Raw genomic sequence first — 17,050 nt, 5'->3', positions numbered from 1 at the left:
CAAAAAGGATATTGTGGGGCTAGAAAAGGTGCAGAAAATGGCAACCAAGATGATCAAGAGGTTGGACCCACCCCTTATTAAAAAAAGGTTACAACATTTGGGACTCCTCAGCTTAGAAGAAAGACAAGTAAGAGGAAGACTACTTTCTCATGCTGTGGAGAAAGTAATAGAACTGAGGGTCATTTATTGAGTCTCCTAGTGTCCCCAGAGAACACTCCTTTCTTATATACTTAAAGCCAGCATGTGGAGTGAGTTACACCAACCTTGGTATCCACCTGAATCAGAAAACAGGTAGTTAAATCATTAAATGCATTTTTAACATCCAGAACAAACAGACAACTGATAAAGAATAATAAAGAATGGTTCTAATTAATAATCTACCTTCACTCACTCACCTACCTCTTTAATAACTATCCTTAACCACCAGGCCTTTAGTTACAATTTTCTTTCTCTCTGAACACATTCAACTGTCTTCTCAGTAACTAACCTAACTAAGGCCATAGCTAGACAGGGCTTTATCCCGGGGCGATCCCCGGGATCATTCCTGTGCATTCATATGACACATGGGATCCCGGGATCAGGGAGGGATGATCCCTCCCTTGCCCTGGGATAAGGCTCTACACTTTAGGCTTGCTTTTTCTGCGGTCTTGGGAGATCCCGAGACTGCGAAAAGTGTGGCCCACTGTCACGGTTTGTCCCGGCTCCTCGCGGTTACTCGCAAGGAGCTGGGACCCGCGCACGGGGCGCAGAGCTCCTTAGGAGCTCTGTACCCATCAGGGGTGGGTTGGGGGGAGCGGGAAAATATTAAAAAAACAAAAAACACTTACCTTTTATGCACGAGCGCTCATGCGCTCCTTCCACTTAAAAAAAAACCCAAAAAGGCAGGCACGATGTCCTCTCCATCTGAGGTCATCACACACCGTGTGTAAACAGAGGGGGGAGATCTCGTAATAAAGATATCACGAGATCTTGACCCCTCTGTCCCGCTAGACTGGTAGGTCTAGCTGAGGCCTAACTCTGGTTTGTATTCACTATCACTGTCTTTCTCCTTCCTAACTCCATGAAATCTCTCTGTCTTGATGCCGTTGATTATCCCTGACCTCTCCCTGTCTCTGTTCCTACTCACTAACTGACTTCCCAACTGACACTTAACTCCACCCAGCATTCCATTCCAGCCTCTGCTCCAAATCATTCCTCCAGTCATCCGGCTATTATAGTGACGTCTCTCAGCATAACGTACCCCACAGGAAAAAGGATAACAAGGGGATAAATGCATGTTAAATAAGCATCTTGGAGAACAGTGGGCTACTGATACCTTTTTTCAAAGTTGCATGCTGGCTCTGGACAATGGGAAGTGTAGCCCAACTCACTTAAAGGGCACCAGGTTGGGAAAGACGGATCTAAGGGGTATTTTGACTCAACACAATATATGAACAAGGAGCACAGTTGAGAGTATTATTATCCTTGTCACATACTTCTCATGGGCTTTGCTGGTTTTAAAGGCAAGGGGCATTCAAAATTCAAATGTTGACTGAGAACACTTTGTTTGATATTGTTCTTATTGTTGATCATTATGTTATTTCATCTGTTAACATGTAATTAAAATGTTATAAAAATGTTACACTAGGTTCTACCAGGGGCAAGAGTCTCTGGGCATTTTCATAAATTTATGTGGACTTATGTGGACTTCTGATTATAGTGGCAGAAGAGAAAGGAGAAGGACAGAAAAGCTATTGTAATGGAAATTGGGATTCTGGCCAATATAGGGTGTTCTATTTGGATTACAAACTGGTTGAATCAACCAGTGTGTTCATAATCTTGGTGTGTGTTTTTTAATTGTATTTTATTACAGTGTATTTAATTTTCCCTCCAAACATCTGAGCATCCAGAAAGATCAACATTAAGTTCAGTGAGGAAATGCATCCTCAGCAAGAAAGGAAGTGGAGAAGAAAGTGGGGAGGAGAGGAGGAATAAAAATTGCAATATGGTCTATTATAACAATCGTGTATCATAACTACTCTCAGCCTAACCAACTTCACAGGGTTGTTGTGAGGATAAAATAGAGAGGAGGGGGACCATGTTAGCTGCCTTGGGTTCCTTGCAAGAGGAAAACAGGTGGGTTATTCATGTAAAATCATCGTCATCGTCATCATCATCATCATCATCTGCTAATTAGTGAGGCATACACATCAATGAAGTTCGATTTCCAGAAAGGTATTGTACTTAGGTATCCATATAATATGTTTTGATAAGGCTCCCCTTAATGTTGTCAGCTATACATAATGTTAATGTACAGAGAGGGTAGACAGGTCTTTCTCCATTGGATAATTGAAAGTGAAATCTTGTCCTTCCAATTCTGCAAAATTATGCTCTTGTTCAAGCCTGAGGTGTGGAAACTTTCTGTTCTTAAGGAGTGGCCTAACTCTATTCACTTTCTTGGAGTTGGCTGCTGTAGAATTAGGTTCATCCACAGTAAAAGTACTACTACTGAAATGAATGTTTTTTGGCTAATGCAGGCTAGGTCTCTTTCAAAAAGCATTCATAAGCTTGAAAGCAGGAATGATTTAACTGCACTTTAAAACAAGCTGTTTCCACAAGGGCTTTTATTTCTCCTCTGGGAGTTCCTCTTTAAAAATCCAGCATCCACTACTTAGCACCATGACATTACTTTTGGCGGAGAGATTAGAAGCATAGCTGATGAACAGTGTTATTCTATGTGGTTGCCATGGTCAAATTACTGAAACAGATGATACAATACTTTTATTAGAAAATTATGTTGAGTTCCTGTTCCAGTATTTTCACTGCTTTGATAAAGTTCTTTCTTTTTTATTACATGTTTTTATTACATATCACCCAATAGGCAGAGCCCTCTGGCTGGTTCACCAAACTAAACGTAAAACCATTAAATGCAGTAGCATCGTAAAATATAACATTAAAAAAGTAAGAAAAGTAAAACAAAATAAAAATTGAGTTTTTAAAAAAGAAGTAAAAGCCAGCAGCTAAAGGACTAAAAACTCTCAGGAAATAAAAAAGGACTTCACGGTGCTGAAAAGACCACAAGGAAGGCACCAGGCATGCATATTTGGGGAGGGTATTCCACAACTGAGATGCCACCACTGAAAAGGCCCTCTCTCTACTGGCCATGCATCTCATCTCATTTGGTAGGGTGGTCCTGGGCCTCTGAAGATGACTTTAAGGTCTTGGCAGGTATACATGGGAGAAGGCAATCCTTAAGGTAACCTGGCCACAAGCCATTTAGGGCTATAAGAGTTAATACTGGCACTTTGAATTGGACCCAGAAAAGGAGTGGCAGCCAGTGCAGATCATAAAGCCCTGGTATAACATGATCATATTGGCCAGTTAACAGTTTTGCTGCCCTGTTTTGGACAAGCTGAAGTTTCCAGGAGGTTTTCAAAGGCAGACCCATGCATAATGCATTGCAGTCATCCAACCAAGACGTTACGCTTGTGTGGAAGTGCTGGGACACTTGTGGAAGGTTGTGGGAGGGTCTCTCACTTGCTGCAGCTTGCCAAGAGCAGACTGGTTGTGCACGCCTACAACTGAATGAAAAAGCTTTCCTCTTATCTAAAGCCTGCATGTACTTTATTCTAATGAAACAGTGTCCTCTCTTTGAAGGGCTGTTCAGTCCAAGTCTGGTTTAAAGATAAAGAACCACATTAAGAAGGTAAGACGGGGTCTTCAAGTTGCCTATCAACATAGATGGAAGACTGAGCAAGCATACAAGTCATGGTCTTCCCCATTGTGTGAGATGTATTGTATTTCTATTTAAATAATAGTAATTCTTTCTAAAGTTGCACTTACACCTATACATTAGTGTATGCAAACATTATGCAAATTGCCACCCTCTTTTATCTTTTTTGGTGATGCATTTCCTCTTTTTTCATGATACATCGTTGGACACCTATATTGTAATTAAACAAGCAGAGTTTGGTGATAAGTTTAGTGATAGTCTGGCAAATCCTGCCAGACTAATCTGCTCTCATTTTTTAATCAGGTAACCTCCCTTGTGGACTGTGGGACATAATATATCTTGACTTCAGGAAAGCTTTTGACAAAGTACCACATGACATTCTGATCAGCAAACTAGCTAAAAGTGGGCTAGATGGAGCAACTATTAGGTGGATCCACAGTTGGCTACAGAATTGGACTCAAAGAGTGCTTGTCAACGGTACCTTCTCAAACTGGGGGGAGGTAGTGAGCGGGGTACTGCAGGGCTCAGTCCTGGCCCCAGTGCTCTTCAACATTTTCAATAATGACTTGGATAAGGAGGTGCAGGGAATACTTATCAAATTTGCAGATGACACAAAATTGGGTGGGATAGTTAATATCCTGGAAGACAGAAACAAACTTTGATCTTGATAGGCTGGAGCGCTGGGCTGAAAACAACAGAATGACATTTAATAGGGATAAATGCCAAGTTCTACACCTAGGAAAAAGAAACCAAATGCACAGTTACAAGATGGGGGATATTTGGCTTAGCCATACTACAAGTGAGAAGGATATTGGAATTGTTGTAGATCACAAGCTGAATATGAGCCAACAGTGTGATATGGCTGCAAAAAAAGCAAATGCTATTTTGGGCTGCATTAATAGAAGTATAGCTTCCAAACTGCTTGAGGTACTGGTTTCCTTCTATTCAGTATTGTGTCCAGTTCTGGGCATGACACCTGAAGAAGGATGCAGACAATCTGGAAGGGGTTCAGATGAGGGCAAAGAGGATGATCAGGGGTTTTGAAACAAAGCCCTATGAGGAGAGACTAAAAGAACTTGGCATGTTTAGCCTGGAGAAGTGAAGATTGAGGGGAGACATGATAGTACTCTTCAAATACTTGAAAGGTTGTCACACAGAGGAGGGCCAGGATCTCTTCTTGAACATCCCAGAATGCAGGACATGGAATAATGGGCTCAAGTTACAGGAAGTCAGGTTCTGGCTGGACGTCAGTAAAAAAACTTCCTGACTGTTAGAGCAGTATGACTGTGAAACCAATTACTTAGGGAGGTCATGGGCTCTCCCATACTAGAGGCATTCAAGAGGCAGCTGGACAGCTATCTGTCAGGTGTGCTTTAAGGTGGATTCCTTCATTGAGCATGGGGTTGGCCTTATAAGCCCCTTCCAACTCTACTATTCTATGATTTTATGATTTTTGGTAGTTGGTGAGAACAGAACAGAGAAATAAAGGAGAGGGATAATCCATCCTTCTTTTTGCTTCCCCTTCTACAACTTCTCTGTCCTGTGTTTATAGTGGCCAGGTGTCGCCTTTTATAGAGGACAATCCTCTATTTGAAGGGCTGTCAGATGACTGTCCCCTAGTCTGAAGGGATGTCCAGTTTAAGATAATGAACCATCAGAAGGAAGAGCTGGACTTTGTAGTCACCCATCAACAGCACCTGGCAGCAGACCGAGCAAGACCTGCAGGTCACCTGGACACAATCTTCCATACTATGGTGAGATGTACTTTATTTCATTCATAATTTCTTTTTCTAAATTTGCATCTAGACATATAAATCAGCATATGTAAATTGTGTGAAAATAGGTGTCCTCTTTGGTCCTCTATTTTGATGATACATGTCCTCTTTTTTTGCAGCTACAAGGCTCAGTTCTTCCTTGTGATGATTCCTTGTCTTTAAACTGGACGTGTACTGAACAGCCCTTCAAATAGAGAATGCGTTCAAAATAGAGGACTGTCCTAAAAGGGGACACATGGCCACCCTATCATGTTAAATCCATTCCTAATAAGCCATTTCTTTATTTTTGTTGTTCTAACGAACACATAAAAATAAATTGCTTGGTGAGGGGAACATTTAGTCTTAAAATGAAGCTAAAGATAAACTACTTTGAAGGCACATGCTACAGACATTGGGCACTTTGGGAAAATGAAAACCTGGAAACTATTTTCCATATCATTTTGTTCAGCTTTTGGCTCAGTGTAACAATATGATGAGACACACAAAACATACCCATGAGGATCTGAGGGGGGTCAACAGTCACTCAATTGACGTCTGAGAAACTTTTTATTCATTTATTTACTTTATTTTGCTGAAACCATATTTCTCTTGCTCTTCAGCTGGCAAAGCTAAAAAACAACAACAAATCATTAGAACAGGTAGAAAATTGTATCTGGTATTTAAAATTGTGTCTATTATTTACAAAGGTGTCAATGATGACAGTTTCTTCACTGCCTCTGTCTTCTTTTGCTCACTGGGCAGTTGGCTATAATGAACTCTGGAAGAAAGTCCCATCTAGCTGGTGGTGGATGATGGTGATCTGTATGACTGATTACATCACTGGCTTCTTCTCCTGTGTGCGTGTGGGTAGGTGGGGAGGCAATTTAAATGCTACCTCCGCCTCCAACATTCATTATTCATGCTTAAATTAATGTTCTTTGTAGAATAATTTATCAAAAGATGCATAAAATGCACTGTGTGTCGTCCCCGCCACCAATGATACTTGGCTTGGAGATAGGCAAAATATTGTGCTTTCTACAGTCTCAAAATATCTGGATTAATTTTTTGAAAATTGATATGTAATTCTCCAAATCTTTAAGTAATACTTGGCGGACATCCTTCCCTGATAAAAACTTGTGTGATTGCTAAGATCACCTGGCTGGTTGTACCGTGACTTGCAGAGTGTTATCTGGTGGCAATCCAGAAGAAGGCCTGCTCCATGGTGGTGCCCATCATATGGAATGCCCTTCCCGGCTGCAACTGTGGTGTGCTCTAGGAGCCTTTTAAAGATCCATCTACTCATCCAGGCTTTCTCTGAGTGATCTTAATCCTGTCTAGTAAACTGCTTCTAGATAACCTTCAGGTATAGTAAATAGATTAAATAAATTTATTAAATAAAATAATGAATAAGTAATCTGAACAGTAAGGGCCAGTGGCAGGGGGTGTGCAGTGGTACCTAGTGGCTCCGACCCAATAGAGAGAGTGTGGAGCAGCTCGTGCTACATGTATGTAGCTCTTTTGGAAAATCAGAAATCCTGCTAATCATTTCAATCTCCTGCTGTCTGTTCTGAACAGCTGCTAGGCAGGATTTCAATTTTTGTGAAAAGGCTATGCCTGTGCAGTTCTTCCTGTTGGATTAGGTTGGGAAATTGCACATTCTACATGTACAATTCCCCTTGCAGATAGGGATATGTCCAAGAAAGCCTGCTTCCAGGCACGTAGTCCCCTAGTTGGAGTGTGACAAGTGAGTTCATAGTTGAGGCAACTTTCCATTGCACACTGTTAGCTACTATATCGCTCTAGCTCTCCTATATAGTGTGTCACAGGGACATCTTGTTCACACAATTACATTTTACCTTCTTGGGAAAGGAAATGATGTCTAAGCAGTGATTGGAGTTTATTTACTAAAGGCACGAGAGTCTACCAGGTCTTTAATCATAGGAAAGCAAGTGAAATGAATTTGTTTTGCAAAGGAGAGTTAACTCCTTCATTATGTGGGCACACACTTTCTCTGTTGCCAAGACAATCCCCAATTTATTGTTAACAATTTGTCATACAATTCTGTCCCAAATCGAAAAGCCATGTAACAGTACAATTAAAAATTGTAAATTAAAGCTAAAAGTATAGAAATTTACAAGGCTAATTCAGAGTCATTCCCAATAACAATCCGGACCAGTTCCTCAATCTATATGGGTAGGAAACACCACCATCCACCTATGTTTTCATCTTTCACATTGAATGGAGATGGTAGATGGCTCCTACTGTATCTCTCCAATTCTAATTTTTCCATCCTCTTTGGAACCATAAAGGTCCCTAGACTCAACTTTCTTACTACCCACACATTTTCATCCAAATGGTTGGTTCCCTTAGGGCAGTGGTTCCCAAACTTTTTCAGGTAACCGCCCCCTTGGTTCCACAAACTCATGCCCAGTGCCCCCTACCCTACACTATAAAAATCATTATTCAGAATAGTGGTTTTCAACGACCCACTAAGGAAGATAATAACAATAAAATTCAAAACAGTAACAATTAATTGAATATTTATTCAAAATCCAATTACATGTTTTTAGTTTATTCAATTAAACATAATTGATGAACTTGATCCAGTGATATCATCTTTTCAAAGTCTGATAGTCATTTAGCAAGAATATTAGATAACACATTTAGTAACTAGGGTAGAGTACCTCACTATTCTGTAAATTCTTAATGTGATGGATGGGCTTGATGAAGTGACCTTTTTATTCTCAGTATTTTAACACTTAATTTTAACTTAAATTTAAATTTTACTGTTTTAACTTTGTATTTTAATCTTATATCAATTTTGCTGCGTGGTTTTATCCTGGTTGTGCTTTTTATACTGTATTTTGTAATTGTGCTTTTAACCTGTTGGTTGTTTTATTGAGGTTTTAATTTTTGTGAACCGCCCAGAGAGCTTCGGCTATTGGGCGGTATAAAAATGAAATAAATAAATAAATAAGTGATAGCAGTTTCCCAATGTCTGGTTTAAAGTCACTTAACATGAGTCTTAAATCGTTGATTTCTTTGCTTGGAGAGAAGTAGGCAGACCATACTAAAACCACATTCCACCAAATATGATGTTGGAAATGCAACCAGGAGCTTCTGAACCACTCTCCATAGTGCAGGATAGCGATCAGAAATTTCCTTCTGTAACGAAAACTCTTGGTATGGAAAAGACCACCTCGAGCGCCCCCCTGCTGCCCCCTTGCTTCTTAACACCCCTCTATGCAATCCCAAGGGGGCAGTCCCGCCCACTTTGGGAACCACTGCCTTAGGGCTTAGGCACTTGTCCCTTGAGAGCCACCCAGCATAATCCCTCTTTCAGTGGTGGCGGGGAGTGGGAGCAGTACCATTCTCCAAAGCGAGGCTAATCTTGGCAGAAAAATATGTCAATATCCATGGAGGAGATGGTGCTGGCATACTGTCAAAGTGGCTATAATTATTTTCACACTAAAGTTTGCTTCCAGGTATATTTTTGCAGATTGAGGAAGATCGATGATGATGATGAGGTCACTTTTGCATTACATGGTCCTAAAGCAAAGGGAATATTTGTAATTACAAAATAAGGGTCCTGCTGTTGCCCCTCAAACAGGGGTGAAAGGCTCGCTACCCCAGCGCATTAGTAGCCAATCAAACACACGAGGCTGGAGAATGCTCTTAATCCATGCAGTATGGGGGTGCTCTCCGGTTCTACAAAATGGAGGCACTCAGAACGAAGGAATCTTACAGTATATATATGCTCTGATTACACAGGGGGTGTTAGTTTCTTTCTAATTGGTCAGGACGGGGTTAGCAAGTTAACTTACATTCAATTTGCTAGTTAAGGTGCACAATCTCATTGAGTCATAGATTACATTCGATGCTCCATTGGTTGAAAGTTTTTCCCTTTGTCTGCTAGCACATGATGTCCACCATTAAGGAATGCAAATCTGGCAAGTAGCCACCTGTAGCCACATCTTGACAGAGAAGCCATCTTTAACCCTTGGCCCATTACATTCTTTCACAAGATGAAATCTCTCCCTGCCTCTATCACGGCCGATCTAGATATACAAAATGCCAAGGCGATGCAAGGTAATGTGTGGCACGGAGGTTCTGAGCTACGACACGCTGGAGGTTCTGAACTATGAGAAGACGTTTGTGTTGCTAAGCAACGGTATATAAACAAAGCTGCTAGCCGGGAGGGGTTGGTGGGGAGGCCAGAGAGGAGGTTGGGCTGCTTGCTGGTGCATGTGGAGGCCTCGATTAGGGGGGAGCAGCTGCAAGGGGATGGGAGAGAGTGGCTGGGAGGAGGGAAGTCCAATGGACTCTGTGATGTTTTACTGCTTATGCCTGTTTAGTATAAAGTATTAAGGTTTGCAGAGATGTAATGGGAGCAGGTGTGCAGAAAATTCTAACAGTAACCAGAAGTAAGGCGAAAGCAGCGCCAGAGACAGAAAATACAGAGTTAATTGCCTCAGACATAGCACAAAGAAAATTGGCTACACTGGGAGTGAAATGCTGGGAGGTGAAGTCCCAAACATCTGAAGATCTACTTTCTGCCCATCCCTGCATTAGATGATAAGTTCAGCAGAAAATCCAGGTCTGTACTAAGCCTGGAAGCAGCGGCCCATGTATCCAAAGCCTACTCATATAATTGTGGAACATGCATGTGATTTTTCGGTGTCTGCTGTTTACACCATAGCTACTGGCCTGCAGAATTTGTGTCATCACACATGCAATGTGTTTTATGTACATTATAAATCCACGGAATCTTAATTACTCATGTAACTATTCATATAAACACTTTTAAGAGAAAGATACACATTTCATGTCTTCTTAATTAATGCTTTAGTTTACTTAATACATTTGATGACAATGAGTAAGCTTCTTCTTTTTTTTTTAATGTGAAGTGTTGTTTTACCAGCCTGATCCCCATCTAAATGTTTAGGTTTTGGAATGTTGTTTACAGATGCTTAGCTGTAAATTTAGTTTCTTCCTTAATTCCTGAAGATGTGTTTTACAATCCCCTTATATTGCTGGCGACACACACGTTGTAAGTACAAGGCTCAACGAGGATCAAGATAACATTAGGCATGTACTCTCAAGTACACTACCTAGCAATATTGAATGCTTTAGCAGAATTGGGCAGCTCTTCAGTTAAGAACGTAAGGAAAGTATTAGAGTACAAATGGGAAAAAGAGAAGTGGATCATTTTCAAATCAGCTGGCAGATTGTCCTTTGCCATTTGCAAGCTGAACAGAAACATTTATTCTTAACTGAGACACTCTATCTTCTGTTGAGCTCTACAGCAGAAATGACATTTCTCAGCCTTGCTAGCCTAATCTCTATAGCACTAAATTTAAATCCTCTACATCTGTTTTGGTTATATTCTGTGCATTCACACATACACTGCAGCTGGATGTCGGGAATTAGTATTTGGTCACTGGCTTAAACATTGTATGATGTCTGTCCTGTCCTGTTCTGTAGTGCAGAATGGCATTATTAAAAAAATGAACATGTTTAGGAGAAAACCTGCCTCACCCCAAGATACTATCAGAGCTGGACCACTAAGGAATCAAGGTTGAAAAACAATAGTTCTTGACCAGCTGGGACAACCGAACGCTGAGAAGTTATGAACATACAATGCCAAGGGTCTTTCTCAGGTTTTGCCCCACTTCTCAGCTTCTTCCCCCCACCTCTGTGTCTCCATCCATAGTTGTTTTCTTCAATTCCCAACTTTTTATTGCACTGCTTATTATGTCTTTCTTATAATCCTTTAACCTTCTTGATCCCTGACAAGTCTCATTCTTGTTTGGATAGCACTCTTGTTTCTTCACTCTGCCTTTTCCTCCCAACAATATCCAGCTACTCCCGTCCTTAAGAGTCAGTGTGAGCTGTTCTACATCCCCATTTCATTTCTGTATTCCTTGCCCGTATTTTTTTTTTGCTGTCCTCTTTCTCCTTCCTCAACACTTTCTCAACTTGCTGTTTTCTTGGTCTACTGTATACTCTCTGTATACTCTGTAGATTCCCCCTCCCCCAACTTCCTTGCATCTCAACTTCCTACTTGTTAGCTTCTGTATCTCCTGGGATCTCTTCCATATCCACCTTCCAATCATTGATATTACATACCGACATAGCTCCACCAGGCTCTGTGTGTCCTGTGTGAGCTTTTAGTCCTAGGCAAATGCAGCTTTCACTTCCTTCACCCCAAGTGGAGCATTTGTGAATATTGTATCGTTCAGTTCCATCTACTCAGCAGGAGTTTGTAAAGATTCCATTCCAAACACTGAAAGGGGGTTAGGTCCAGACTTGGTCATGCTTAGAATCAACCCATTAGAATCAATGGGACTTAAGTTATCATGACTTAAGTCCCACTGATTTCAATGGGACTACTCTTCGTATAACTAAGTCTGGATCTAACACAAAGGCCTCGCCAGTGCAAAAACTCCTAACACAGCCCAACATATAATTCTCATCACAGCCTGCGCTGGAAAACGTTCAGGTTGTATTTTGTTTAATTGTTCTGGGTGCCTTTCAACACATTTCACTATGTATTTAGTTTGCAAGTTTCCAAAATACATTTGTATATAGGGTTGGATCCAGAATTATTCATCCTTGGAATAGACCCATTGAAATCTATGATATTTATGATGTCATTGGGTCCACTCTAAGTATGGCCAGATTTGGATCCAACACATAATACAGATTTTCTCTTTATATCGCAGCAGAGCATCAACAGTTTTTCCCCCAGCAAGCCATGACCTCATGCTGTGGCTGATCATTTGTCTCCACCAATGATGCAATGTATATGAATAATGCATAACTTACAAGTTCATGCTTTCCCAATATGCAGTTTTTATGGGTCCTACAGGCAATTCTGTCAAGAAAATGATCTTTGTGTTGTACATGAATTGAAGCAACAATCTAATATTTTGCCAGAGAACTATCAGGAAGAGGTAGGGATATTGAATCACAGCACTGGCTTCTGTATCACAAACTGCTAATAAGTGTTGGACTCTCCATGCATTCGCAAAGATATTTGTGCTGTGGAGGCATTATTCTTAGGGATCCTTCATTATGAAATGGAATGAAGTGATATAAAATGTTAATGCACAACAAGGCATATTGAATACGTATTTGTAGAGCTCAGCAGGAAGCAGGTGAGCTAAAAAGTGTTACTGGCATTCTCTGAATGGGATTACTACACAGCGGAGACTCAAGAGTTACAAACACTTTTGGAACTGTGGTTCTTTATGATTTCTTCATGTTCCCAACTCTGGAAGCATTTGACAAACTTTGTTCTTGCCATTCCTCTGTCATGCAACTGCCTTCGAGTTATAGAAACAACCCACTAGTTACACATTGGTTTGCCGCATGGTTGACCAGTATTCTGACAGATCCCCTGGTGGGTTGTGATATGTGGCTGATATACATTGGCCTGGTTTGCATGATCACCATAGCCCACTGTAGCTTATTTAAGCCACGGTGGGTTGCAGCAACTGCCAGTGGCTGTTGTGAATATTCAAGCCTCAGTAGTGGGTTGGCGTGGCTTATTACGACATGCAAACCCAGTAAGGATAAGTTATTGTCATGCTTAACAAACCATCCAAAAAACATGGGCTGTTTTGGGGTTGTGGATGGTTCCTTAACCACAGCAACAACCCACCCTGCACCAGATTTACATGTCACAATGAGCCATAGTGCCTGCCTGTCAAGGCTTGAATATTCACAATGGCTGCTGCCACATGCTGCAACCCACCTGCAGAAATCGTGCAAACTGGCCTAGTGGCTAAGTGAGGGGCTGTAGTTCAGTGGTAGAGCACATGTTTTGCATGCAGAAGGTTTCAATTTCGGTCCCTGGCACCTCCACATAGGGCTAGGAAACAATCCGGCCTGAAACCCTGGGGAGCAGCTGCCAGTCAATGTTGGCAATACTTGGGTGGATGGATCAATAATAAGAATAAGGAAGCTTTCTAAGTTCCACATCTGCTTTATTTTTGTGAGCCACTTTGTGTCCATCTTTGATGGAAAACAGTAGGAAAAAATGATATATTTTTTAAAAAGTTGTGCAGGCCTGGCTAAGTCTTTCCATGCAATCATCTTCTCAGTAACCTGCCATATGGATCACGTTTCACTGCTTTTCATTTTAAAGTCTTGAACCAGATGGCTGAAAAATTCTAGTCTAGATCTAGATTCTAGATCTAGACTAGAATCTACATACCGTTGGTTCTAGGAGCAAAGCTCCCCAACTTGCCATATGGAGCATATTTCATGTGGACTGCTGCCACACATGTACATGAGTAGGCTTTCCTCATGGAATTTCTCCACTCTTTTCGTACTGCAATGAAGATGAACTGCATGCATGGATCATACTCACATATGAATGTATGTGCATAAGTGGCCATTTACACAAAGTATTCATGTCATGGGGTGGGATTCCTGAGCACTTGCTTCCTTTCCACATTACGTCATAGGTAGGGCGCACATGCCAGCACGCATTGTGAGCCAGCCTATAATCTGCTTTTCAAACATAATCACATAATCAAACAAATGCGTGGACCTCTGAGAAGGTTTGGTGGACCTCAGATTATGCCACTGGAGTTTATCTCTGAGGGCTGCTTTCTGTATTGCTAATTTTGCTTACGGCATCTGCCAACTTTTGGATATCAGGAGTAAAAAGAGATTGGCAGAATTGGGTCCGACTCGAAGTCAGGCATTAATATAAATCCTCCCATCATGGTTATATTTTTCATAGGATCAAAGTCTTGGTGCACTTCTGTAGCAAAAGTATTGCTGGAAATTGCCCTCCCCCACTACAGTAACTCTACCATATTTGAGAAACTGACACCTTTTTTGATATTATGTCTGGCTGAACCAAGAATATGTTGGACTGGGATGAAAGAAGGAATAGAGTTATCAACAGCTTTTTCCCCTTAGTATGTGTTTGTCACACTTATATTCATGTTCTTTTTTTTTCAGGTATTACAACAACTTTACCCTATGTACAGAACACAAGGCTGTGACAGCAAAATGTTTTTGGCCTAATCCGCTTGCTGAGGGCTTCATCACTGGAATCCATAGACAATTCTTTTCAAACTGTACTTCAGAAAAAGTTCATTGGGAAGATCCACCGGATAAAATTCTGATTACCCTGATTTTCATACCAGTTCTCCTGACAGCTGCCATGATCGGACTAGTTGTATGGTGCAGCAAGAGAAGTGACATTTTGGTGTAACTCGGCTTTCATCGCCACTCTTTGTTCTATTGCTTTGTTATTTTTATTTTCTTTCTTTTGTTGAGTCTGACTCACAGAAAAGAATGATAAATTTTTATACATGATAGGGTTCTAAGCTGTGTCAAGCAATAAAGGGGAAAATATTTCTGTAGCCGCTCAAGCCTACTACCTACAGCCATAACCGCTGCAACAATAATACAGATAGTGTTTTGAAAGTGGACGCAATGGTTGATGATCATATTTCTGGAATGGAAGCCATATGGAGAGAACTGAAAACATGATTTGAATCTGCTATCTTCAACTACAGTTTGTTTTTCAAACTCAAGTGTTAATCTGAGCTGATGAACTAGTTTTTTTTTAACATAACATGTGCATTGCTGATCAGATGTGAATATGTGCACATGTACATGTGTACACACACGCGTGCGCAATCATATTTACCATAGGGGTTGTTTCGGAATTAAATATAAACAGTAGAGGCTTGTAAATGAACTTTTGTGACTTAAACAGACCTTCTTCACCAAAGAGACATAACTTGAGTCTTGCTGAAGAACATTCATTTCTTGTCCTTCTGTTTCCCAAAGTTGCATAAACGTGCAAGTGCGTGTTAGAAATGCTAGGAGAACAAATGATCAGTGAATCAACACAACATTGTTTTGGTTCTTCTCCATACAAGGAAATGGCCTTAAAGGATCAAAAATGGCCTTGGAATTGGAAGCCTATAGAATGATCTTCAGGAAGGATGTAGGTTACTTTTTTAAAGCTGGAAAAAAGAATGAGAGGAAATTGGTCAACTATGAATTTGTCAAAGTGGCAAAGCAACTGTTATATCCCCACCCCCTTTAAAGTACCATTTTTTATTGTTAATTATAGGACCATTTTGTCCCAGTGTGTTCCAAAATCTGTTGTGCTTGCGATATGCTTTAAATAGACAAATCTAACAATAAGGAAATATTGTAACTATGTTAGTGCAGGTGCCTTTCAGAGTTTGTGTACTGGGAGATGCTTTTCATGTCAGGTATTTGGAAATGAACATTCCAGACAGACTTGCATGTGTAAGATGGGAAAATAAATTTCCATAAACAAAAGTCTTTACTATGTGGGAAGCTGCATCTTCGTTTTAATGTAACATGTGTCCCCCTGCCAAAAAACCCCAATAGCTTACAGTAAATTTCAAATTTACCGCATTTGAGGAGTCCTCCAAGCTGAACATTCCACTCCAAAGTCTTTCAGTCATAAACATTTTTGTTTTCATACCTCACCCAATTAAATAAAGCTAGAATTGCTTACCAGCTGTCTGTTGTACATACAGAAAATGTGACTGTTATCTGAGATTTCCATCTGGTGCTCATGATATAACACCATGTTGTGTACTGTACATGAGATGTGTGTCTCGGTCTATGTTAACATGAAAATGCACTTTATGTTACTGCTGTTTTTGTATAAAGCGATATGGGGTACAATTACCAAGTGCTCTTGTTGCAGCTTGACCTCTATTCAGTTTAGCAGTGCTTGCATACGGTTTCTACAAATAACTCCAGCTAATTTCCTTGCACATTAGAGGATTGCTTTTTGTATCAGGGCTGAGAAACCGAAGAGGAAAATCTGATCAAGTTGCTACCTCTTCTCTAGAGCACCCAAGAAGGCCAAAGATGTACCTTAAATGGCATTATTTCCAAGTGCCAATTTCAAGGTTTCTGGTTTCATGAGGGAGAACAGAAAATAAGGTTATACATTTTCCAGTTGTTGTATGCACTATGTACTTCTCTAAAATCACATTGTCTTGTCTACTATGCTAAAGTGGGGAAAGACTGAACAAATCCATATGAATATATCTATCATAAATGTTTTTATTACAATGTTGATAATGCAGCTTTGCATTGTTGTTGTTGTTGTTTTTTTAAAAAAAACCAAATGATTTTACTCTCAAAATTGAATGTACCCAATGCATAGAAACTATAGAACTTGCTACCGCAAGATGTGGTGTTGGCCACCAACTTATATGGATTTAAAAGATTAGACAAATGGCTACTAATCATGTTGGCTGCATGCTACCTTCAGTTTCAAAGGCAGTATGCCTCTGAATACTAGTTGTTGGGAACACCAACCAGAGGGTGCTACTGTTCTCATGTTCTGTTTGTGGGTTTCTCATAGGCATCTGGTTTTCCACTGTGGAAAACAGACTGCTGGACAAGATAGGCTTCTGGTCTGATCCCTCAGGGTTCTTCTTGAGTTCTTGCTTTAAAAAAGTGCTTGAATGCCTTCTGACATCTCTTTATTCTGCGACCAATATGGAAAGTACAATCCACAGTCAACACATGCATTAGGGCAGGGGTTGGAATTTATGGC

At 40.6% G+C, this 17,050-nt stretch overlaps 1 protein-coding gene across 3 annotated transcripts in view; it reads left to right on the top strand.

The window, feature by feature from the left end:
• Positions 1-16,515, top strand: part of RAMP3 (receptor activity modifying protein 3) — a 76,335-nt gene extending 59,820 nt beyond the window's left edge. For 2 of the 3 annotated variants that reach the window (XM_063116355.1, XM_063116366.1), the window contains exon 4: positions 14,446-16,515. In XM_063116355.1, the coding sequence (XP_062972425.1) occupies positions 14,446-14,701 (256 nt within the window). In that variant the 3' untranslated portion in view covers positions 14,702-16,515. The remainder of the gene's footprint in view (positions 1-14,445) is intronic. The other variant, XR_010025033.1, reaches the window with a different exon arrangement.
• Positions 16,516-17,050: the final 535 nt, after the last annotated feature.

The sequence above is a fragment of the Elgaria multicarinata genome, chromosome 1 (assembly GCF_023053635.1).
Source record: "Elgaria multicarinata webbii isolate HBS135686 ecotype San Diego chromosome 1, rElgMul1.1.pri, whole genome shotgun sequence".
Lineage (NCBI taxonomy): Eukaryota > Metazoa > Chordata > Lepidosauria > Squamata > Anguidae > Elgaria > Elgaria multicarinata.
This window is presented reverse-complemented; position numbering and strand designations above follow the sequence as displayed.